We start from the raw sequence: 22029 nt of genomic DNA, 5'->3' as shown, positions 1-22029 counted from the left end.
AATCCAGTGTTCGTATGCACTCTAAGATCCATGAGTTTTACGAAATTATAACGCAGTTTACTAATTTCTCCTCGTGGGGCATGTGCCGAGACCAGCACCTACAGGCTACATCTAACTGCCAACCGCGCCTACTACCCAATTTCTCTGTGCCTCGTATACACGTCACAACCCCCCAGGGCAAACAGATTGTCTTTGAATGGCAGACTACACTGCCATTGCCCGTTTGCAACTTTTCTTCCTGATGCACAAATTGAAGTGTACTTGGAAAGAGCACAATCCCTACGGAGAGCTGAATTACCTACTTCAGCTCCCCGTTCAGAACTCAGATCAGAAAAGCATTTTCTGCGATTGCCAGTCCGTAAGCGTGAGCTTTTCTTCAGAAGCAATTGTACAAACTCGGATACGTTTGAACAAAGTGAAGTATAAATGAACACAAATATCGAGGCCGTGTTGGTATTACTATCCCCATGGTATCCTCACTCATTGCAGCGCTCCCCACACCCCCAGCCCAGCAAAGAACATGCCTAAGCCGACGACCATTCCGACATACACTCTCACGTGTGGTCTTCGAAAGACCTGCACCGCAGTCTGCAGGACTATCACCAAAGGAAACGTCCACCACCACTCGAGCACGGATGTAGGATGTGGCACATACGAGTACAGAGACGCGGTCAAGAATAGCGCCGTCCCCAGCGAAAACAACAGGGACCCTATGCGCTGGAGCAAGAACACGAACAGCGGAATCTCAAGGAATGGTTCCCCTAATGACTCTTCGAGCTCGGCTCGCGCTCGAAGGTGGGAAAGGAGGGAAAGGGACGTTGACACCGAGCTCGATCCATCTTCCTGCCTAACCAGTACCTCCTCTTGCTCCCTCTCCTCCAACGGCGAATACAGTCTAAACGACTTGTAGGCATTCCGTATACCCACAAAGGCGTCTGTCGCTGCCCACGCTAACCCCACAACCCAGACTCGCACAAATGCAGCATCTCGAATCGTCGGTATGGGGTACTCTGCTTGGTGAAGCACACCTAGCAACATGGGGGCAATGAAAATGAGCGCAGAGCGCACGGTGGCCCACAAAAGTACGCTTGTGCTCTCTGGGAGGTGATACGACAGCGAGCAGAGTGCCAACGAAGTGAGGATTTCGGGTAGAGGAAATGACATTTCGGAAAGTTCGTTATTTTGGGGTAATGGAAGGAGAAATAACGGGATGAGGCTGAGTGCAAAGAAGCACAGCGTCCCTAATGGTACGAGCAGAGTGTATAGACGGACATGGCGACTGTAGTGCGCAGGATCGTCGAATTCGTTCTCTTCAATGATTAAAATGTTGTCCTCTGGTACGCATTCAAGCGTCGTGGACGTTGAGCCGTAGTTGGGTACCTCGTCTTGCATGGTGAGAAGTGAAAATCGGATGTCAGGGTCGACGCGAAAGGAGGCAGTTGATGTCATCGATACCGGATACTCGGACCGATGACCTCGGGTGTCCCCCCTTCAACGTAAAAAAAGAAAGGAAAGCAAGGCAGTTGGCCTCTATGATTTGGTCAGTGGAAGTATGAAGTTACGTTTTTCAACTACGAGATAAAAATTTGAAAGACAGGGAAAAAATAACTGCTACAAAACAGATTAGTACAGGGGCCAGTTCATGCCTCAGAAATCCTGCTCAAATAAAAAATGGTAGTGGTAACGTACTTCCTCCCTCAATTCAGTGGCAAATCCCCACACTCCACCCCCGTGGCCTTGCTAACTTGCGTGATGATCAAAGCGAAGCGGCCGTTGACTTTCGGATCGTAGACCGGATTACCACCCTTACCCACAGGAATCATCCCTCGAGGCAGACTCTGGCTCATAGCCTTTATCACCGGTATCATATTTTTCTTGTGTATCGCCTCCTTTTTTTCATCTTATGCTTTTCTCCAAGCTGGATCATTTTGTTCCTTCGTACGCCAGCGAAGTGGGTTGAAACCATACCTAAGCAAGGTAAGAGAGAATATCAGACATCTATCACTTCGAAGGTGAGACGACTTACTCGGCTTCAAATTGTCTTCCAACATCGCTAGCAGGTATTCCGGCTTTTTTCCCAGCAGCTTCGTAATATTCGAAAATAGTCTGCACGTCCCCATTTTCGTTTAGAGCTCTTTGCTGATCCATGGACAAAGGCATTCGTTTTCCTTTGAGAAAGTCCAAAAGGCGACCTCGGAAGATCTGATAAATCCCTTTCAGGCATGGAGATTTGTTATTGAGAACATAAACAACCGCGTACCGAAAGGATGATCCCGATGGTAGAATTCGGAGTGACGGCATAGTCATACTCTCCACGGCCATAAAGAATGAAGAAACGGGTACTCTCTTTGTGGAATCGGAGCTAAGCAGCCAAGGGATTAGCTGGAAGAGTTGGGGGTGGAAGGTCGCTCCGTTCTTCGGGTTCATAAGTGGCATTAGGACCCGTCGGCAGGTCCAGAGTAAGAGGAGCAGACACTGCATTGCAATAGGCAGTTAACAGAGAAACTACATCATCAGGCTCGAAAGAATCTTGATGAGCGGGAGTGGCACTGTCGTTCGCCTCAGCCAAGAGTCGTTTGAGGCGCGCCTCTGATAGACCAGTTGTTTTTGCTACGCATGGCGTTCAGCATTTTCAGGCGTCCAAGAGGAGAAGTGAAGGTCTTGATCTCGGAGAGAACTTGCTCATCGGTAGGAACAACGGGCGACGCCATGAGAGATTGAGAGATGGTGGTAAAGGTGAAAGAAGCGTGTATTGGAAATGTCGTCGCATTACGGTCACATGTGCGTGATCAAGCGCGTCAAATGTCGGAAACAACAGGGAGCAACGTGAAGACAACAAAGACATCCTTATTCGGAAAGAGTAGGTAGAGCCGTAGTTACACAATTGTACATGGGGAGTTGATGGGGAGTATAATACAAGATCAATACATGAACAGACAAGAAACGCGCAACGACTCAGATCCCTTGCTCTGCATAAAGCTTCTCCAGCGCAGCAGACTGAATCTTCCACACCGGTTCACACAACTCCGCCAGTCTCGAAGCATACCCTTTAACTTGTTCATCAGATATGATAAAGTTCAAATCCTTCGGTTCCAGGGATCTTCCTGCGCCGCCATTCCCCGACCTCAGGTCAACCCACAACTTCTGAAACTCAGGCAAGAGATTATGCGACAAGAACCTCTGCCTTTCACTCTTCCCTCCGACACCTTTACCAATAGCGTAAAAAGTCCCTTGATTACGGTGCATCGCATACGGTTTATGAACCGTCAGGGATGCCGAGAGAACATCCAGGAAGAACAGCATGCGGACAGTATACCAGCTTTCAGGGTTCGCAAGCTTCATGATGACCGTAGCGCCAAACTTGATAGATAGGAGAGCCACCACAATTTGGGATATCGCGAGGAGGTCAGAGGAGGAACTGTTTTGCGTACGAAGGTGGTGGGCGTCGAGGAGAGCAAGGTCGAATTGGCGCGTAGTCAGATCCTCGGGAAGGGGCCTGAAGTTAAAGAAGGGAGAGGATATCATTTGTGGACCCAGTTGGAAGAGCGTGAGGTCCGCGAAGATGATCGTGTGTCGGTCACGGATGCCTTGCTCGATGAGATACGGGTGCCCACCGTCTGCCGGGTCGAGGGAGATACCAACGCCAGTAGATTGTTTGTTCTTCTTTAAGATATAGGTAGAGAAACCTCCCGGGCAACAGCTAATGATCGCGCTTAGGGAGGCCTCACAGCTCCAGAAACGTGACTACTAACCCAAGGTCCAGGAAGCGGAAGGGCCTCCCGGAGAAAGGAACGCACCACTTGACGTGGTCGTCAATCTGACCCATAATTTTCTTCATTTTCTTGAGCCACCTCTCGCTGAGCTCGAGGTCTGCATTGTCGGCGACTTCACGTTGATTCCGGAAGTATTGTTGGATAACCGGTGCACGCTGGCCCTATACAGAATCAGTTTAGATTGATAGAGCTAAGAAAAGCTGTATGCACCTTCCGTTTCAGCTGAGTAAGGTGGTGGAGATCGCTGCATCCACCGTTGATAAGTAGCGAACGAAAGTCCGTCGACATGGTGCTGAACCTGGTGGGTGGTGTCCAAGGTGTAACGAAGAGAAGCAAAGCATGGGATCAGCGTGCTAACTTCAGGCGCCTCGCCTGTTGTCCGGTGTCCGATCCGACGTGCGCCGGAACGTCGTAATACCCGGAAGGAAAGATGCAATACAAAAGGCCCCGGCTGTAGCATGTTCGTGGCTCGATCGGTCGTCAAGTGCAAGCCTTCCCAGAATTCAATCGCGGATCTTGTAAGCAACAGAATTCATTAACAAAATTGTAAGGAGATGCCATTGCCTTGGGAAACTTACATATTGTGCGGTGTGATATTTCGGGAGCGAAAGCAGCGCCTAGGTTGGCCTGTATAAGGCTGTTTTCGTAAGGCTATTGCAAGACTGGATGGTCATGGGAGCAATGAAGCGCCAGGATCCGAATCACCGCTCGAAGAACGCCGTCTCCAGAGAACTTGAAAATAGGCGCTGTATTTGCTTCGAGTATCTGCACGACGTGATGCTATTTTCGCTCTTCAAATCAGCTGCGGAGTTCGAAGAAGATTGGGCACCACTCCTAGAACTTATCAATCACACGGCCCAGAAACCAAATAGCCGATACGACTGAATTGGCGATCAGAGAGCAGGAAAGGTGGGCCTAACTGAATTGAATGCAAGGTCGGTGTATTTAGACACAATGAAATCACCTTTGAAGAAAAAATTAACCACAGATTCTATGGACTATCGGAGGAGATGTCGATGCGGTTCAACGGTTGAAGTGGGGGTAAGGGCAGGAGGACGGGAATGCGATCATGTGAACTTGAGGGCAGGTAGTTTCTTGTTTAAATCGTTGACCTTCGACTGCCGGTTTGATTTTCCTTCTCCATGAACAAGCTCTCTTTTGATATTTTTCTCGTGATCACAATACATACGCCACTCGAAGCTTGACCAATGTTTATGCCTCTATTTCGAGTCTTCTTGGCGGAATCACACGATCCACACGATCTGCATCAAGCATAGCTCAAATCATGCATCATTCGCCTCGGTTTTGGGGCTCGTTATCGATTGTGCCGCCCCCGTTGCTTCAGTCAAAGGGGCTCAAAATCTGTTCAGCAATTATTATCGTTTATCGGCCTGTCCATCTCTTCTGCTAGCCTGCTTCGCTGCCTTGCAGGTGTTTCAAGTAATACGAACACAGAGATCACCGCCTCCTACCATACCTCGGCTAGTATGGAAGCGGGTTATATCATGGCGAGTGCGCTTCAAGGATTGTTATTGGATGCCCAGATCCGCTCAGGTCTGCTGCGTCCTAGCTCCGAGTGAAGAGACGCCCGATGGTACGAAATCACGTCTATTTCCTCCGATCTTCGTTGAGCCAACAGTTGATAGTAATGATGCCTTACTTCAATGGCTTCTTATTGTCAATGCCAACTAGATCCGTAGAAGCTCTGTCTCTGTATCATTTGCTGGTCTTTGTACTGGATGTCCGCCGATATCACTTCAGAACGACCTTCATTTCTCACTCATACCATTAGTATCAACAGTGATGTGCAAGCTCTCGAACAGTTACACTGCTCTCCCCTGATGATTGGACGCCCATTTTATCTTCAACAGTCTCTCTAACCATCCTTGACGTTGCAACTTACACGCAACAAAGGGCGATTGTAGTGTCAAGGCCAGTTAGAGAAATTGACTGCGTTGACTGATGGTTCTAAATTAGATCTCAAACATGAATATTGTTACCCTTGCTCAAAGTTCGTAATCGACAGTTCTTCGGGACTTGGAATGCGTAAACGCCGGAATCGCCTGAACTTCGCGAAGATTCATGGTTGACTCTAGATCTGGGGTCTTAGAGACATGATACTCTCCCTTTGATTACCATTTGGCTCTGACGCGTCCGCGAATGCATTGTTACGCTCCAATCCACAGTTCGACGAGTATTAATAATCCGATCTGACACGCCGTGTATCTTACGAACGACATCGGCCCTGTGTTCTTGTCGTTCTTGCCCGACCCTCCTTCAATTAGTTCTAGTTTAGTATGGACAGGCGCTTGTCCTCGGCATCCATGGATTGCATTCAACCGTCGAGTTCTCAGACAGTGTTGTTCTCCAATATATCACTAAAAATCTTCCAACTGCGAACAAACAGTCCGACATCATTGATGTAGGAGGATGCTGACTACCGAGTCGCAGTGTAGCATCAGAATATCCATCATCTTAATGTGTTCTGTTACTATCAGAACCCTCGGGCTTTCAAGGAGCGGAATATGATCACTATGACTATTCTTAGTCGTCGAAACTGTTTGATGTAGAAAAGAGCAACAAGACGACGAGAGACTCCCAGAAGAGAGTGTCAGGGAGGTGGCTTGACCCGGTCGACTGACTAGTAGTTTAAGAGAAGTATACAGCGGGAAACTATTGCAGATGTGGTGATCATGCATTGGGCGAATATCACGGTCAGAGCTTTGTCACGATCACGATCACCGGTTAGCGCATCTGTTCTGTGTATATTTATCTTTTCACACTGTTTCTTGGTATATATACACTTGCTCCGCTGCCGCCTTCAATGCATCCCAGATCTTATACACCTTGATGTCGCCATATCCCTCCCTAGACAATACTTTAGGCGCATTGTACATCGGAGCTACCCTCGCTGTATTGTGAGCACTTTCCAGCCACATGTTTTACGACGGGTTACTTATATGCAGTCTTTTTGGTTTAACGAGCTTGGCGGCTGTTATTTATTTCTTCAGGTGCTCGAACGATTGGTGGTTTCATCGGTATTCGGTATGTGCATGTCATTCAGTTCGCTGGCAAAACACTCATCTGAGTCATTCCTCGGCTTGACAGGTAGCCCTGCTTTGGTGTGCTCCTCGTCCTTTTAGTCAATGTGCTTATCTTCATACATTCCAGGGCTCTTGATGCGTTTCACGCCGCGTTGACTACCCATCTACTTTACTTCTATTTCGTGAAGCATTTTGGCGATTTCGCTATGTTGGATATTCCTGTTTGGTAAACATACAAATCATGTGGTGAATTTTGCTAATCGTTTCTGCCAGGAGCTTTAAGGTGCAGTTACATGTTTGCGTTCTCGAAGGACAGGGCTTCTGTTAAACATTCCTTGAATCAACAGCTTCAATCAACAATCAAGGTATGTCATTCAACCAAAAAATGGTCTGCAAGTCTCGTGTAATAACAGTTGTTTCAGATGTTAATTGTTATTTGGGTGCAAGGGTGAGTGTTGAGTTCATAATTTGCGCAGAACTAATATCGGGTGGTAGTCTATATGCTATTAGACTGTGGAAACGTTCGTCCTTTCATCCCTCTCATTACTGGCATCACTCATCTCTGGGTACAACATTTATAGTGGGACGGCACTTTCCCAAGACTCTTCCATGGCTCGTTGTAAGATAATCTTTCATTCTAGATATTTTGTTGCTGATGGCAAGAGTACTTTAGTTTCTAGCTGTGGGAGCGGTATTTGGTATGTTACACATGTCTTTCTTGTTAACTGACTAATTTCATTTCTCACAAGGTGTTGGAATCTGTGAGATACCCTTCCTTTGCTTGAACAGGATGACTGACATGTTAGCTGTAGTCTCGTTACGTTATGCGTAAATCCCACTTTGCGACTCTACGCGTCGGATTCAGATATGACCTTTTGCAGATATATCGCACCCAGGCTCTCGGATTTACGCAACGAAAAGGTGTGCAGTCCTTGGATAAATTTATTCTATCTAACGGGTCTCCCAGGCTGCAGTTTATGCCATTTTCTGTGTGATACCAACATCAGATTTCATTATCGCCATTTCAATGTGTTATTACCTCTATCAAATGAGAACAGTAACGAGCCATTCGAAGTGCGTTGGTTTTGGTCTTGACTAATGACTGCTCTTTAACAATTTGAAACTTCTAGAATGGCTACCCTTCTTTTGCTATTGATGCGATTCATTTTAGTATCTGGAATGGCTACGAGGTGGGCACATCTCTTTCGGAGCTGGTTGCCTCACTGCTCATCTATGACCTGGTAGTACATGTTCGCTACTAAGCCTCATCACAGTATGTCAGCTCGCTCGAGTATTCGCCCAGTCCTTTGCTTATGTTGCAGTATATCGCTTGGCCGGATTCCCTTATATTCTTTGCATTTGATTTTGTTCTTCCGAAACGTCAGTCCCTTATATCCCTGTATATGCCATCGCTAATGAGACGTTTTGCAGTTTATATCAATTCCCTACTTGCTATGTATGTCCTTCGTCTCTGTTCCGATCCTTCGGACCTTATCGCATACAGGTTCATTACTCGGAAAGATCATCAGACGCAATTTCTGGGAACGGATTGCAACTCGGCAACTCCGACGCCTATTGTTTTTCGCAAAACGTCAGAGATTCACGGGAATGGCAGAGACGAAACGGTGTGTACATTTCCACGTTGGTCAGCTAGGGGTAAATCGATATTCACGCGCTTTTAAGAATGCCAGCGTTTCGGAGACGGTACTTATTCATGTATTGAATGCAGAGGAGGATGCGCAGGGAAACACCAGGGATGAGGTTTAACGTAAATTAGTTGATACGGGCCATGATAAGCTGTCTACGTATATAAATTAATAGTGTTTGATAACTGCGTGGCCTGGGAGATCGTCGATGACAGACGACAGCACTCACGTAAGGAGGTATCTGAAGGCATGCTACTTCGTTGTATGAGCCTGGAAAGTTACAAGTACCGCGCAACCAGCTTTATAGATACTCGCGGTACTTACTACTGGTGAGTTACAACGGTGAATAATGTCCTGCTGCTGTTAAGTAGCCTCAGTGACAACGGGGACGACATAGTACTTATTCCTGCTACGTTAGTAGTAGGTCTTATAGAGGGATGGTGGTAGCCGAGTTTTGAGTTTAACCCGAAGTCCGATGTCATAGAATTTTCTATTTGTGGAAGAAATTCACGGCCCAGCGCTTCAAATTTTCCGTTTAAGTCAGAATTTCGGGGTGGCACAGTCACCGCTTGTCACTGTTTACATGTGACCCTCTGTTACTATCACGCTTTCTGCGGCGTTGTTCGGCCGATCTTGCCAAGGATTCTGACTGAACTCTGAGAGAAAATGCGAGCTGGTGGCGGCATTCTGCCGCCACCGAGCGAGTCTTTTTCTCTCAGCAGCAGAAGCCACCACCACTGAGTGAATCATTTCAAGGGGTAGTACTCTCTCATTCATACTACTATTTTTTGAATGCTGACTATTATTGATTATGACTTTGAGTTTTTTCCGCAAGCCAAGATTTGAATAACCCTTGGGCCTTGATTCAATCTCTCCTGCAGGAATTATAGCCAGTAAACCTCGCAGGATCAATCAATTATACATAAACTTGGTTTATTATAAACCATCATAATTATATAAAGAACAAGGCTTCAAGAGGGGTCAACGTAGCAGGCTTTGCCCCTGATGTGGGCCTTGCAGGCGTTATAAGCTATCTAGAGCTTCGTAGATGCCTAGGCCCCCAGAAGCTCCCGCCAAACTTTGTCCGGATTTTAGCATATTTTAGGCCAAAAAATCGCAAGAACTTTGTCCACAGTTAACATATTTTGGGCCAATTTTGGGCTGGCGGCGACACCATCACCCTGACATCTGAAAAGGTATCAGTCCCGATTTGGATTTCTGACTCCTCTGCGCAATATTTTCCCGGAAAATTCCAACGAAAATTTGTAGTCATGTCGAAAACAGGTAAAATCAGTCTTCAGTGCTAGACGGCGAAGTCCGCGGATATAGCAGATTCAGGCGGCCGGTTCCGTGTGGGCCCGGGCCCGGGAGGCCCGAAGCGACTTTGTCCGAGTAGCGTACTTTGAGCCACAAAAGTTGCATATTTGAGGTCCGATTTTGGGATTTTTGCCGGACAAAGTTTGGCGGGAGCTTCTGGGGGCCTAGATGCCTTCCAGGATCGTGGACGAAGAAGTTGGCGAGGAGAGGGTGGTTTGGAACTCTTAGACATAAAACGGAGGTAAAGACGGAGGCAAAAATAAAGCTGATCAATGACGTGAACGTACTTAGGCTCGTTTACCAGCCGGCGTTTCGCTGCGCTGTCATAGCGAGTCTGACGCGAACGCGCTTGCATGCCGTCGGCTGGAGCTCAGCAAGTACTCGGAGTTTGAACTTTGGGCGACCCCACCAGCCCCGAGTGCCAAGGAAGGTCACGGCCCGGTTCTGTCTCCCATGCTCACTTCAAGTTCTGAAAACAGCAATGGCGGCTCGGGTCAGGCGTTTCACAAAGTTTCCCTCACACTTGCCCCATTGGCTTCCTTTTCTGTTAAATTCACAGCTCCTGCCAACCCTGCCTTCTGCCTTCAGCGCTTATAGCTTACGAGTCAACCCGTAAAATCGATTGTACGGATCCCTACTTGGTACTGACTCACCATTAAGAAGCATAGCCTAGATTATGTTGGAATTCTTCTGAAACTGGAGCTCAACATCATTCCGGCTTGCCGAAAAGCAATGCTACTGCGTCTGATTGTGGCCCCATTCACATCAGTGATTTACCGCGATGCTGAAATCTGCTCCCGATGGTGTAACACTTTCTTCGCGAAGCATTCGCGTGGTTATCTCCTTGAATGGAGTACGGTGGCTAAAAAGCTGGGATATCGTTACTCTTGATTTAAAAGGCATTGGAATTCGTGATTCTCCATCCTTGCGGCGTACGTTTATCATCGTCGGTTCATTTCGCAGGGGAATAAGCTCCAATAACACGTCGGTACCGTCGTCCCATCCTGTTCCTGGACACCACAATCACTGACCAAACGCTCACCTTTGATCCAGCTAAAACCGATACCGTTAACTTGTCCATCATGGGACTTGGAATCTATTAATGAACCCCAGTGAACCCCAGAGCGAACAGATGACCGATCACCCGAAAGAATTGAAGCTGTTCTGGCAGTAGCTTGGCAGTCAGGCACTGCGCTCCACTGCAAAGTCGCTGCCGCGACTCAGCGCGAATAGTCGTAGGCGGGACATATTTATGGTCCACACCGGTTGCTCCATAGGCATGTACGTTACGCGGCCCTTCCTTCCGCTTGTTCCAGCTGGACTGACATCATTTACGTCCCCAACTTCAGTTTTCGGACCGAGATAATACCATCCTGAGCGATAACAAGCACACAGACAAAAACTCTCTTGATGTATCATCCTGATCTTGATCTTCTCTATCAGATTTCTCAAGGTGGCCATCTCGAAACGTTTCATCGCCATCTCAACATCGAAATGTTGTCTTTGAATTTTCATCTTCCTTCACGTTACCAAAAGCGTTTCTATAGCCTGTATATAAGGTGAAAATCCAGGGCATTCCTAAAAGCTCTCTTCCACAATGGCATCTTCAAACTCAACAGACATTCCGCAATTATCTGACGATGATATCAAGTTTGTGTATGCCGTTAATGACGAGTACATGAACGAGCTCGTCATTCATGCACTTACGCACGGTATGTCTGTCTCTCAGTTGTATTCTGAACATAGTGTCTAATCTCTGGAGATAGGAATATACACCTGCGTATTAGTCGTCACACTATGGAGTATATGTAAGTTGTAACTGGGGCGACTTTTTCTATTATTCATTCAAGAGGACCGTGACTAGGCACCAGCAAAGTATTGACTTATGGCATGACCCGGAAATTTATGCTTTTCATGGTTGTGCTGTTATATGTCCTCGCTACAATCTACTTGGCCTTTCAGTGGTCATTCACTCAATACGCCTTCATTGAACACGGGCAGACATTCTGGTCGATATTCGTTGGACTGCAGTCCGTCACTGACCGTGCAGTGACTTTCCGACTGGTAGGTAGTATTACTGGGTGCATCAGTACTGTCATTGCCGACGCTTCAATGGTATGAGGATATTTCCGTCTAGTCTTGATTAAGTTAACCTCGCTCCCAGATATGGCGCTGCTGGATCGTCTGGGGGCGTCGGTGGTGGATAATATTACTCCCGATATTATGCACCATCTCTGGAACCAGTAAGCTGGCTCCCGTACTGTCTTCACCGTCACGCACTGATATGTCCCCTCTCAGTATTCGATGCGATTTCTACTTACCACGTCGTTGCCGACACGACCGAAGACCAAAGCGATTCATCTCCGTATGCGCTCAGGATTGATTGGACGATGCTTTCCCTGTCTTTTACCCTCGCCACGACCCTTCTATGCACGCTGCTTATTATCTACCGAATCGTTACCGTAGCAGGTGGGAAGCATGGCGCCGGTTTGCGATCATATCGCGGTGTTGTCGAAGTCATCGTGGAATCAGCCGCACTTTATTCAGCATCCACGATCGTCTATATGGCTTTCGTCGCCCGTAATGAACTGACGGGAGCGTATCCGAATGTGATCAACGCCTCCATCAAGGTTCGTTGATGATATCCATCTCTCGTAACCTTTGCCGTGAAGATCGGACTCTAATACAGTCTTACACAGGGAATCGCTCCTACACTCATCGTTGGGCGTGTTGCTTCCGGCCATGCGCGTCCTGATGATACATGGAAGGGGAGTGTCCTGTCCTCACTTCACTTCGGGGCTCGATCCCAGGCCCCAAAGAACACACAGGGAGAGGGAACCCGGACCGTCACATTCGTGAGCGACCTCAACTTGGAGAACATGAGCTCTTTAGAGAATTTCCAAGCTCGCGACGAAAACAAACTTCCGGCGGTCAAAGAAGTGCCTTTGCAGTGTGTATAATGCCAGTACGTTGCATGTAGAATTGATTCAAAAATCGGGGATTTTGCAAGCGTCCTATATTTGAGCGCTAAACTGTTTTTATGTTTACTATGGACGTTGTCGCAGGAGCTTAGAACTATTGGTATAACTTAAGTTTTAACTGATCTATGATACTATAATGCTTACTTCTACGCTGTGTCTGAGAAGACGAGAAAACTTATTTCGATGATGATAGTCCCCAGTGATTTTCCACAGTGCATGAAAATACGGTTGCAAACCTTCTATCTGCCAAATCGTAACCTAAAGGGTCCCGGCGGAAAGGTTGCGGAAAGGGCAAGAGCGGATTCAGTTAGCCACGCGAATCCCACGTGGCATTTCCGCAGGCACGACACGTTCGCAATGTGCCGGTGTACCAGCTTGACTTCCTACCACCATCACCCAATTGGCACTGCTCTACTACATGCCGCGACGATGATTATCGAGACAATTCTTCTGCTCGCCTTCCGGTGCGCCTTAAGGTCTCTACTCTGACTTCATACTCAAGCTCGACCGAAGGGGGGCGTTGTTCTTCGGATGCAGGCGATATATTCTGCGTATCTTGTACGAAGATTTGCAAGAGCTATCCTCTACTTCTGGGGAGGCAGAGGCTATTGAATTATCTCTTCCAACGTCAAGCACCTCGATAGTGCAACGGAGTCAGAAAACGGCGAAAGAAGAGAGGCATACCAGTATCTCCCACTCAACGTTCGCCTTGTGCTTCACAGAAAGCTGCACGTTGTTTCTCTTGCTGATGTTCCAAGGTTTGAACATATTCACTCCTAGGTAAGTACATCATATCACCTCAATGTTCACCTATCTCACACCCCCTTGTTAGTATCCGTGTCCTCCATTTTCGCATTTGCCTCCTTGTACTCCTTGTAATCATCCTCCTGGCTGTTCCCCTTCTCTTTTCATACATTATCATCTCACGGCCTTTACTGTCGTTTGTCCCTCCTTTGATATGTCTGTTTTTACTATCATTCATTCCGCTACCATCACCGCTCGACTCAAATCCGGATATCGATTTGATAACCGCATGCCTATCGAGGCTGATTGTCGTAGGAACTATCATTCTTGGTGCACTTTCTGGCTTTGGTGCGATGAGGAGTTGCTGGCTATATCTGCTCGCGCAGGAAAGGTATTGACGTTATATCTTTACGTTTCGCTTTACTGACGTTCTTTTAGGCCCATCCCAACAGATCGAGATATAGAAGTGAGCACAGCTGCGCTTGCACGGATCAGGGAGGACTTGAAGGCGCGAATGGACGAAGCGACGAGGAAGAATAGCGTGGGTTCCTTACATGTTTCTCCTCCGTTCCCCCAATGACGTGTTTACATAGAATGAGACTGCACCATGGTATTCGCGTGTCGTCAAAAGTTTTGGCAATGATGATAGTAACTACGCTGCTTCTTTGGGCCTACATAACCTTTCTGACCTTCATTTTAGTCTCTCAGGAAATATCCGGCCTTCAAGCGCTTGAGTATCAAATGGCCCTTGCGCTTGATGACAAGCGTGAACGTCAACGAGCAAATCGTCTCAGTCGGACCCTTTGCGGGCGAGCATGGAATCTCGGCGGGAAGGTGTTTGCAGTTTACTGCGTGATTAGGATTTTGAGCGTATGTGTCTTCTCCCTTCATCGTTCTTCACCTCTGACGCCCTGTGCAGTCAATTATCAACTTAGCGTTTCCAACCCTCAGGCGCACGTCATCCTCTTCCTCGTCAGAATACAACTATCCTGATCTCGTTGCATATCTTTTTTCGCTTCTCCTGTCTTATCCACAGGAACGTGTTGTGGCAGTATCGAGGCAGGTCGGCCTTGTCTTTGTTGGGCTCATCATATTGAGCAGCATCAGACTGGTATTACGAAGTGCTACGCGGGTATGTTGCCATCCTGTTCACCGTTGTTAAGAAGTGTTTATAATTCTGGCTGCAGGTCCTGAGGGTCACATCCCGGAATCGCGGCGCATCGTTAATGATGCTCTTACTGGCCCAGCTCATAGGCATATACCTTCTCTCGACGATCGTCCAGCTACGCACGTCATTTCCTCCTCCGTCTCCATACGCTGCAGCTGCGGACGATGACCAAGTCCCTAACGGGAAACCTACGAACCTGTTCTCGTTAATACCCGAAGGACAGGTGTTTGGGGGGTTATTCGATGCTTCGTTCCTCCTGGCAGCCGTGGCCGAGGGGGCAGTGGTTTGGATCGGGGACAAATTTGGTGCTAGTTCTGGGTACGACGCGTAAGGGGAGCCCTGGTCACACGCATGAGTGCCCAGGGTGTAGATGTACCCTTCGGATGGTCGGATGAGAGGCGCTTGTTTACGTCAATCCTGCGGCATGGGAATCCGTTATGCATCGGGACTTGTGTAACTGGAACGGATGCTCGGGTCATGACTACAGGTTTATTCTTCTACGGATATTTTCCTTCCGAGGCTGAATACTGGGGGCATAAGCCGGATGTGAAGCAGGCCGCGGACCGCAGGATGGATACGTCGTCGTCTGCATGATACTGTTGCACAGCCGAACCTTCGGACCGACGGAAAGACGGAATGCCCCGATGGCCTACGCGCCCCGATGGAAAACTCACTGTTCGCGGATGGTCGGAACAATAGCATACCTGATGTTCTACGTTGTCATGATGAATGACTGAACGACTTCCGCGGGATTCAGTGCTTCATCCCGTCGGGCGCAGCTTTGGATGTTAAAAACTAAAAGGCCCGGTTGCGTTCCCATCCACATTTCCGATCTTTACGTTGTCATCACCTTTACTTCATATGTCTGCTTATGACAAATGTGAAAGTGCAATATCTCGATATCCTCATTACTGCGAAAATACAATTCTTGTTATTTCGTCAACTTTGTCAATCATAATGACAGGGAACCTCCTTCACCTAGTGTATGGTGTGGCGGAGACTTTACAATCACGTCATTGTAAAGGGGCTGGTGTTCCGAGGCTATTTCTACAATGACAACGTAACTAATTCCTGTCTCTCAATCGTGTTAGTTGACGAATAGCGCAACTGGTGTTCAATCAGTAATGCACAATTACATATCCCCAATTTGGTCCATCCAAAAAATGATCAAGGACAACGCGTAGTGCGCGAAGAAGGTCCTTATCCCGGCACCAGCCGCGCAAACTGCTCAGTCAGGAGCGTCGCTTCCAACTGTACAGTGGCGAATCTCGCGATACCACAAGACTCGCTCTCGATGTGTTGGATGAGCGACGAGATGACCTTGAACTTCTTCCGCATCATGCGCCGGAGAGTTGAGATGCGAGTTTAGGGACTGGAACGTCCATGTTTGTCGCAGAGAAGTGGACAATAGGATTAACTGGGCCCTCGATGTGACGTGATGATGATGGGGGGTGAGATATCCATTGCGTGAATAGCGGCACTAGCATGATGTTGATTGATGTTGGGATTGCATCCGCCTGATTCGATGTGCGCAGCGATCTCAGAGGGCGCTTTGAACTTCTTCGAGCACATTGAACAAGGAATATCGGGTATTTTGTGGGCTCGGGAGGATTTGTGCTAGGGGTGATGGTTGGTTCACAGAACAGTGGATTAAATCGCTTGTATAGAATCGCGCACCTGTTGACAGGCCCAGTCACTGCTGAACAGACGGTCGCAAGTATAACAGTAATTATTGTGATGAGAGGCGCGTAGATGCTTCGAATTTTGTTAGTGAAATGTATACGTCGATGAGATCATGAACTTACAGAGTGAAGCGATTTTCTATTGGAGAAAAGGATGGTGCATTCGGTGCAAAACTTGTGATCTTTCTTTGCCTGGCAATGCATACTCCATCCATTGCGAGTGCTCAGTTTTTTGTAGCATTGAGCGCATTGGATCATAGTAGCTGACGGTCAAGGGCGAAGAGGGTGGGATCAACGTGTGTGCGAAGGAACGATGGGAAAATGAACGAAGCCATGAGGCCTGATCAATGGGAAAGGAAGAGAAGCTAGCTCACTGAACCAGCGTGTGCCTGTCATAAATAGAACAAGTGACCGTCGTTGAGCGCTAAGCAGCTTTGGATATGCCCTTATACCGCTCGAGGAGAAGCCTACTCCACATGCAATAAATCAAACCTTGAGGAGTATCCCGATCAGAAGACAGTCTAGCTGGAGAGCATATTCGGGAAAGTCTTGTAGAGGGTAGACTTATGCCACGAAGTGCATGATCACAATCCAGAACCAAGGAACGTTGGATCCTACTCATGAGAGCTACTGAATGGTACACCAGAACTATGAGCCGGAAAAGACTCTGCGCGAACGTTCGCACTTCTCAAGGTTTCGTTTAATCCCTGTGGGTCTTCGGAGGCAGTTACACACCAGGTAGAGCCAAAGGCTCAGGAATCTAACTGAACTGAAATGCTGCAATGGAAGAGACGGTAGTGAGATTGTAAGTAGGTATACAGTAGTATCAGAAATGTAAGGTTGGGATGATTTCCCACGCCTCTTCTCCCAAACCAATTTAGGAACGCGTACGTGACGCGAGTTATATTTTTTTGGCGACAAATACAATCATCTCTATTGGACAATAACTCGCCTGATGGCTTCAGTCTTGTAGGGAAAATTAAACGAGGCATGGGCAATAATCCTAGCCGTCGTGTAGCGCGTTTGTCAGGTATATTTTTTAGTATATTCAACAATTCTTCATTTTTGACGGTTTTAGATCTGCCGCTGTGCTAATAGTGCTTTTGCCCGAAAATCGTGAACTTTCCTTCTAGTAGGAGAACATTAAACCAAGATGGACCTGATCCTCGTTTACTGTGATGGTCAATGTTGTGTGCATGGAAGGTCCGAACACGCTTCGCGGTTTCCGATTGCTGACAGCGAATTCGCATGACATTCCTGATTACTCAGGTTACAAATTACAGCGGCACAAAAACACAAAGGCAATCTGACGAATTGGTGTTCACCGTCAGCACCTTGGTCACGATTATCGTCAGCATCACTCCGTCGGAAAAGGATGGTCGGATATCACACATCGCACTTACGTATAGTCCTCGACCGACTAACGAAATAATGCTCTTGTGGCTGTTCCATGCTGACACTCCAAGAGTCCAATCCATGATGACAGCTCTCCTATTACTTGCAGGAACCAATGCCTAGCTCTGGGTCAAGATAGCAGACTCTAGCTACATCTACATCATCCTCTCTCCATCTATCGCAGAGCTTGGATGTTTGAAGAATACAGCGACCGTAAAGAAAAACCTTTAGCTCGATGAAATGGCCCATCCAACGCCGTTCGATGTTGATGTCATCGTCTTCACTGGGCGGCACGTCTTTCGACAGGAGAGTAGGTTGGATGCGACCCTGGCAAAGAGGTCCTGAGGTATATTTCTTACGGGTTCACTACGCGCGCCTAGAAGACGGATAATCTGTATTTCCAGACTCCAGAAATTGAACTCGCCTTCTGTTGTTTTCAGCGACACGAGGAAACATGGGGCATCAAGATGGCTGTAGCTGGTTCCTCCATAGAATTACTTGTGTCGGATGATGTCGGAAGGGGTGGTCAGCGTGGTTTCAGCTTTCAATGAGATCTTTAGCGTTCAACGTTGCGAATATCGGGCCAGTCCACTATCCGGATATACGCATTTATCTTCCTGTAATGATCAACTCCAAAGAACCAGCCGCCTAAGCTGCATGTTTCTTGTATTGGACCTTCCGCTGATTCCCGTAAAAGGGGAAGTTATCCGAGTAGATCTCTTATCACTGTATCTTGAGCGGAATGGGACGTTCTGCAATAAGCAATCGTCCTGCCATAGTAGGCACTTTAGCCATCACATGATGATCGATCAAGTCCATTTGGGCGTTTCATGCCCAACGACTCCGTTGCCACTGAGTCTCTCGACTAAAATTCAGGGAATGACCGCCCCCCTTCCCCTCCCCCCTCCATTCTCCCCCTCGCCTTTTGACCCAGTTTTTAAGGTCAGTGACACTTAAATAGATAAGTTGCTGTCTAAATACGGAGCAAGTTTCTTGGTCCAACTTGGTACGGAGAACGCTAGAAGTATACCAGGGGGAACCTATGTTTTTTTTTACTTAACTTAGGGCGCTGATATGATTTCGAATCAAGTTTTGATGTGTGTTCCAAGGACCGAGACTACAATCCAGCATAAGCTAGCCAAATAACCCCTTTGTGTTTGATAGCCGGTTCACTCGGATCGCCATTGTATTTCTTTTCGGTGCACGGTTATCGGGCAACATCCAATTTTGGCGTCGCCCGTTGGTGAAGCCATTCAAAGGCACAGAGTAAGGCAGTTATGGGGGGGGGCGGGGGGCAAGGGACGTCTTCCTGGCAATTTTTGATTGTCATGGTCCTTCCGAGATGTTTGAATTCCGTACGTATGATTGATCGTATGATATACTTAACAATTCCTACGCCGCACCCTGCACCGTGGACTGGGCGTCGTGACCTTCCGCGGCAGAAATACAAATACCGAGAACCAGATCCTGTCAGGTCTTAGATGATGACGTGCGCCCCAGAGCCGAATGACGCATCCCCCCTTACACCAGGGGCAGCGTGCACCTAAAATTCAAATAAATCGAGCTCTGCGGAGAACCGGCATCCGTACGGTGCTTGACCAGCCGAGTGAGAGTTTCCTAGTAACACTACCACTTGTTCTCGTAATTCTACATATCGGAGCCTCTGTATGAGTCCGGATTCAATTAGTTTTCGTCGTACGAGCAGAGTTGATTGCCAAAATCGGAAACTATCACCCGCTTACGTGTTTCTTCTTTCGCAACCGCTGTTCTGGCGTCATTTGCAATTTCGGATTCGCTCTCACCTTTACCACCATCATCCGGACGGTTGACCACGAACGACGAGGGATGTTTTCCTCGCTCAATTCCTTTTTACCATCTGTGCTCCACATTAATGGCAATTCATCTCCAACGACGCCAAAACCGATCGTGATGGAGGAAGAAGACGACGAGGATGTACAGGAAGAGACCGTTGAAGGAGAATCGAAGACGGAGAGAAGAGAAAGGGAGAAAAAAGCCAGTGAAGTTCGTATTGATGTCTGTGAGATTTGAAGGCTTTGCTAACAGTTATATTTACTTCAGACATTTATTTTTGTACGGCCACCGCCTGCAAAGTCTAATCATCCATTGAATCTCCAAGTCCAACTTGTTCCACCGAATACCCGTGCACCAGGTCTGCCTACCCCCCGACAGTCCATTGACGATACCATTTCTGAAACCTCCTTGAGCCGTACCCAATCTAACTTATCTTCGACTTCATCTTTTTCCTCTGTTTCATCAACTGCCAGTGGGAGACGGATGATCATCCCCCTCTACAACTTGCAGGCCCATAATGTCATGACGAACATCATTGTCGACGCTGGGACCGACGCCAAAATCGCTAAATTCACCAAAAGGGGAATGGAGTTGATTGATTTGGCAGTGATGGAGCCCGTCGAGGTGTGGGCAGCGACGAAAGTTGACGTTCGAGAGCTGAAACAACAAGATTCGCGCTCGTCGACTGGTGCGCTGATGCCCCCGACCGGTCCCAGCCCTGCCTCGAGTGCTGTTTCACTGTCAAGCGCAGGCTCGCATGCACCATCTGCTGCAAGCGAGGACAAGGCTCGAAAGAACTTATTTGGGAGGATGTTCAAGCGTAATTCCAAGGATCCGATGCCATTGACACCCACGCCAAACACGACACCGACGCAAGCACGGCATGTTCGGAATATGTCAGCCAGCTCTACCCGTCGTTCGCCGTCACCCATCTTCCCCCGAAGATCTGTCGATGTACCATTGGCAGAGAAGGAGGAACCTGTAGCGGTGACGACAGCAGCCAATGTTCCTCGTGAAGTCTTGCTTCCGGCTACGCTTGGCATTCAGCCTCTGTTGTCAGTGTCAACACCGAACCCCGCGGCTTATCCTACCCTAGTCACTCTATTCACGTCTTCGGCTTATCCACCAGCTGCGAGAGGAGTTTTTAACGGTCGTGGACCCGCTATATACGTCTGGACCGTGAGGCGGTGGCTCAAGGGGGAAGGGGGCAGTGTTCTCGCAGGCATGTTGCGAGGTTCAAATCAGACCGCAGTCGGTGAAGGAAGCGAAGTTCGTGTCGAATGGCGACGGGGGAAATCGAAAACCAAGAAGGGCGCAAAGGCATCCAACAGACCCAGTACGGCCCGGAGAAAGCGAACGAGCGTGGGTAGTGTGAGCTCCGTATCAGCAACGAGTGCAGATGGATTTCCGAGATCGAAGACGGAAGAGGACGACGGGGAGGAGAGTGATCCGGAGGATTCGGAGACGCCGTGGACATGCACCGTCAAGGTGAAGCGCCTTGGTCCATCTTTACCGAGGACGTCGACGTCGACGAATAGGAATTCCCTTGCTTCACCCCGCCCTGTGAGTGAGTCACAGTCTGTGAAGCTCAAGGTCGGGACGCTTTCGCCGACACCACATCATCCAAAGGTGGTTGCGATGCTTAAGGTGCCGTACCCACTACCGGACGTAGAGGTTGAGCGGGTAGGCATCGTAAGGAGGAGGGTAGTCAGTCTCGGGGAGGGAGAGGGGGAAGGTGTCGGGAGAAAGGTTGTTAGCGAAGGCAGTAAGCATTGTCTCTTTCTCCTTCTCGTGTCGCGTCTCATGTCTTGTCATAGCTCCCACAGGCCTCGTATTTACAGCCGAGGAGATCAAGGATGTCGTTTGCAGCACGGGATTATGGCTCGTCGTAAGGGAGGGCTTCGGAGGTGTGGGCAAGGTCAGTCGGAAAGGCGACGGATGGAGGATAAGGGCATGAGATGCCTAATCTTTTTTAAATTTGAATGAGGATGCGGGAGAGATATTATTCGTGCGTATGCTTCTAAATTTGCGTTATTTGCTTGTTTTTTTTTCTTCTTCCATTATTATGTTGTTAAGTTCTTGTCTGTATCCATGAACGTCCATTCATTTTCATTTACATGTCCATACCCTAGTAGGGGGAGGGAGAGGTTAACGTATATATAGTATGTACAACAGCTTACTTATTTTAGATGATTTTCTCCTCGGTTTGGGTGAGTCGTGCTGGATGCTGTGGCAGAGACTGAATGCGCCGCTGCTTTTGGATCAACCTGCGAGCAGCCCTTTATGACCTGAGCGGAAGAGTGGTCTTTTTGGCATTGAAATTGGATCTGGAAGCTTTGAGGTGAGTATAAATGCTCACAATCATGCATAACAATTATCGATATGTAGACTGGACGCGCCATATTGCCAGGAGCGTTTTAGGTGCCGAGATCGAATCAGGGTTCCCACGCCTCTTGTTCTTGGACAA

At 48.1% G+C, this 22029-nt stretch overlaps 9 protein-coding genes across 9 annotated transcripts; 4 read left to right on the top strand and 5 right to left on the bottom strand.

The window, feature by feature from the left end:
- Positions 1 to 327: 327 nt before the first annotated feature.
- EV420DRAFT_1571796 (uncharacterized protein) lies at positions 328 to 1515 on the bottom strand. Its single transcript, XM_060474335.1, has one exon. The coding sequence runs from the start codon at positions 1447 to 1449 to the stop codon at positions 481 to 483; it is 969 nt and encodes a 322-aa protein (XP_060325505.1). The 5' UTR covers positions 1450 to 1515; the 3' UTR covers positions 328 to 480.
- On the bottom strand, positions 1503 to 2820 carry EV420DRAFT_1571794 (uncharacterized protein). Its single transcript, XM_060474334.1, has 2 exons — positions 2027 to 2820; positions 1503 to 1968 (listed from the first exon to the last, which is right to left on the bottom strand). Exons 1-2 carry the CDS (start codon positions 2479 to 2481, stop codon positions 1902 to 1904), a joined length of 522 nt encoding a protein of 173 aa, XP_060325504.1. The 5' UTR covers positions 2482 to 2820; the 3' UTR covers positions 1503 to 1901.
- On the bottom strand, positions 2821 to 4109 carry EV420DRAFT_1571790 (uncharacterized protein). Its single transcript, XM_060474333.1, has 3 exons — positions 3984 to 4109; positions 3753 to 3934; positions 2821 to 3700 (listed from the first exon to the last, which is right to left on the bottom strand). The coding sequence occupies exons 1-3, from the start codon at positions 4059 to 4061 to the stop codon at positions 2956 to 2958; spliced, it is 1005 nt and encodes a 334-aa protein (XP_060325503.1). The 5' UTR covers positions 4062 to 4109; the 3' UTR covers positions 2821 to 2955.
- Positions 4110 to 6592: 2483 nt separating this feature from the next.
- EV420DRAFT_1571773 (uncharacterized protein) lies at positions 6593 to 8668 on the top strand. Its single transcript, XM_060474332.1, has 19 exons — positions 6593 to 6691; positions 6740 to 6818; positions 6882 to 6895; positions 6945 to 7043; positions 7091 to 7100; positions 7165 to 7182; positions 7240 to 7265; positions 7313 to 7338; positions 7399 to 7436; positions 7491 to 7515; positions 7567 to 7578; positions 7630 to 7645; positions 7699 to 7738; positions 7785 to 7891; positions 7948 to 8007; positions 8063 to 8090; positions 8140 to 8197; positions 8249 to 8273; positions 8322 to 8668. Exons 1-19 carry the CDS (start codon positions 6624 to 6626, stop codon positions 8497 to 8499), a joined length of 927 nt encoding a protein of 308 aa, XP_060325502.1. The 5' UTR covers positions 6593 to 6623; the 3' UTR covers positions 8500 to 8668.
- A 1051-nt stretch (positions 8669 to 9719) lies between these two features.
- On the bottom strand, positions 9720 to 11241 carry EV420DRAFT_1751524 (uncharacterized protein; the record flags this gene model as incomplete). Its single annotated transcript, XM_060480371.1, has 6 exons — positions 9720 to 10003; positions 10068 to 10143; positions 10434 to 10449; positions 10558 to 10790; positions 10823 to 10979; positions 11044 to 11241. The coding sequence occupies 6 exons, from the start codon at positions 11239 to 11241 to the stop codon at positions 9754 to 9756; spliced, it is 930 nt and encodes a 309-aa protein (XP_060325501.1). The 3' UTR covers positions 9720 to 9753.
- On the top strand, positions 11142 to 12838 carry EV420DRAFT_919928 (uncharacterized protein). Its single transcript, XM_060483984.1, has 6 exons — positions 11142 to 11492; positions 11547 to 11588; positions 11645 to 11895; positions 11945 to 12023; positions 12079 to 12410; positions 12480 to 12838. Exons 1-6 carry the CDS (start codon positions 11378 to 11380, stop codon positions 12738 to 12740), a joined length of 1080 nt encoding a protein of 359 aa, XP_060325500.1. The 5' UTR covers positions 11142 to 11377; the 3' UTR covers positions 12741 to 12838.
- A 230-nt stretch (positions 12839 to 13068) lies between these two features.
- EV420DRAFT_919779 (G protein-coupled receptor 89) lies at positions 13069 to 15083 on the top strand. Its single transcript, XM_060483983.1, has 8 exons — positions 13069 to 13225; positions 13275 to 13541; positions 13594 to 13896; positions 13944 to 14046; positions 14099 to 14153; positions 14206 to 14375; positions 14425 to 14637; positions 14693 to 15083. Exons 1-8 carry the CDS (start codon positions 13119 to 13121, stop codon positions 15002 to 15004), a joined length of 1530 nt encoding a protein of 509 aa, XP_060325499.1. The 5' UTR covers positions 13069 to 13118; the 3' UTR covers positions 15005 to 15083.
- Positions 15084 to 16098: 1015 nt separating this feature from the next.
- EV420DRAFT_1252918 (uncharacterized protein) lies at positions 16099 to 16529 on the bottom strand (the record flags this gene model as incomplete). The annotated part of the gene is made up of 3 exons (XM_060466747.1): positions 16099 to 16290; positions 16351 to 16428; positions 16479 to 16529. Coding segments are annotated over 3 exons (321 nt in total), but the record flags the coding sequence as incomplete, so codon positions are not given.
- Positions 16530 to 19511: 2982 nt separating this feature from the next.
- Positions 19512 to 21813, top strand: EV420DRAFT_1571749 (uncharacterized protein). Its single transcript, XM_060474331.1, has 3 exons — positions 19512 to 19772; positions 19830 to 21327; positions 21380 to 21813. The coding sequence occupies exons 1-3, from the start codon at positions 19596 to 19598 to the stop codon at positions 21517 to 21519; spliced, it is 1815 nt and encodes a 604-aa protein (XP_060325497.1). The 5' UTR covers positions 19512 to 19595; the 3' UTR covers positions 21520 to 21813.
- Positions 21814 to 22029: the final 216 nt, after the last annotated feature.

The sequence above is a fragment of the Desarmillaria tabescens genome (genome assembly GCF_030435595.1).
Source record: "Desarmillaria tabescens strain CCBAS 213 chromosome Unknown EV420scaffold_49, whole genome shotgun sequence".
In the NCBI taxonomy this organism is placed as follows: Eukaryota; Fungi; Basidiomycota; class Agaricomycetes; order Agaricales; family Physalacriaceae; genus Desarmillaria; species Desarmillaria tabescens.
This window is presented reverse-complemented; position numbering and strand designations above follow the sequence as displayed.

Excerpts from the sequence above, each read along its gene's own strand:
- EV420DRAFT_1571796 (XM_060474335.1), bottom strand. The coding sequence starts at position 1,449 with ATGACATCAACTGCCTCCTTTCGCGTCGACCCTGACATCCGATTTTCA.
- EV420DRAFT_1571794 (XM_060474334.1), bottom strand. The coding sequence starts at position 2,481 with ATGCAGTGTCTGCTCCTCTTACTCTGGACCTGCCGACGGGTCCTAATG. Across the intron at positions 1,969-2,026 it reads GGAAGACAATTTGAAGCCGA|GTATGGTTTCAACCCACTTC; the intron begins GTAAGTCGTCTC and ends TACCTTGCTTAG.
- EV420DRAFT_1571790 (XM_060474333.1), bottom strand. The coding sequence starts at position 4,061 with ATGTCGACGGACTTTCGTTCGCTACTTATCAACGGTGGATGCAGCGAT. Across the intron at positions 3,935-3,983 it reads TTACTCAGCTGAAACGGAAG|GGCCAGCGTGCACCGGTTAT; the intron begins GTGCATACAGCT and ends GATTCTGTATAG. Across the intron at positions 3,701-3,752 it reads TTCCGCTTCCTGGACCTTGG|CTGTTGCCCGGGAGGTTTCT; the intron begins GTTAGTAGTCAC and ends CGCGATCATTAG.
- EV420DRAFT_1571773 (XM_060474332.1), top strand. The coding sequence starts at position 6,624 with ATGTCGCCATATCCCTCCCTAGACAATACTTTAGGCGCATTGTACATC. Across the intron at positions 7,739-7,784 it reads CGGATTTACGCAACGAAAAG|GCTGCAGTTTATGCCATTTT; the intron begins GTGTGCAGTCCT and ends CGGGTCTCCCAG. Across the intron at positions 8,091-8,139 it reads CGCTACTAAGCCTCATCACA|TATATCGCTTGGCCGGATTC; the intron begins GTATGTCAGCTC and ends CTTATGTTGCAG.
- EV420DRAFT_919928 (XM_060483984.1), top strand. The coding sequence starts at position 11,378 with ATGGCATCTTCAAACTCAACAGACATTCCGCAATTATCTGACGATGAT. Across the intron at positions 11,589-11,644 it reads CGTCACACTATGGAGTATAT|GCACCAGCAAAGTATTGACT; the intron begins GTAAGTTGTAAC and ends GACCGTGACTAG. Across the intron at positions 12,411-12,479 it reads TGATCAACGCCTCCATCAAG|GGAATCGCTCCTACACTCAT; the intron begins GTTCGTTGATGA and ends AGTCTTACACAG.
- EV420DRAFT_919779 (XM_060483983.1), top strand. The coding sequence starts at position 13,119 with ATGTGCCGGTGTACCAGCTTGACTTCCTACCACCATCACCCAATTGGC. Across the intron at positions 13,897-13,943 it reads TATCTGCTCGCGCAGGAAAG|GCCCATCCCAACAGATCGAG; the intron begins GTATTGACGTTA and ends ACGTTCTTTTAG. Across the intron at positions 14,638-14,692 it reads TATTACGAAGTGCTACGCGG|GTCCTGAGGGTCACATCCCG; the intron begins GTATGTTGCCAT and ends TTCTGGCTGCAG.
- EV420DRAFT_1571749 (XM_060474331.1), top strand. The coding sequence starts at position 19,596 with ATGTTTTCCTCGCTCAATTCCTTTTTACCATCTGTGCTCCACATTAAT. Across the intron at positions 19,773-19,829 it reads GGGAGAAAAAAGCCAGTGAA|ACATTTATTTTTGTACGGCC; the intron begins GTTCGTATTGAT and ends TATTTACTTCAG. Across the intron at positions 21,328-21,379 it reads AAAGGTTGTTAGCGAAGGCA|CTCCCACAGGCCTCGTATTT; the intron begins GTAAGCATTGTC and ends GTCTTGTCATAG.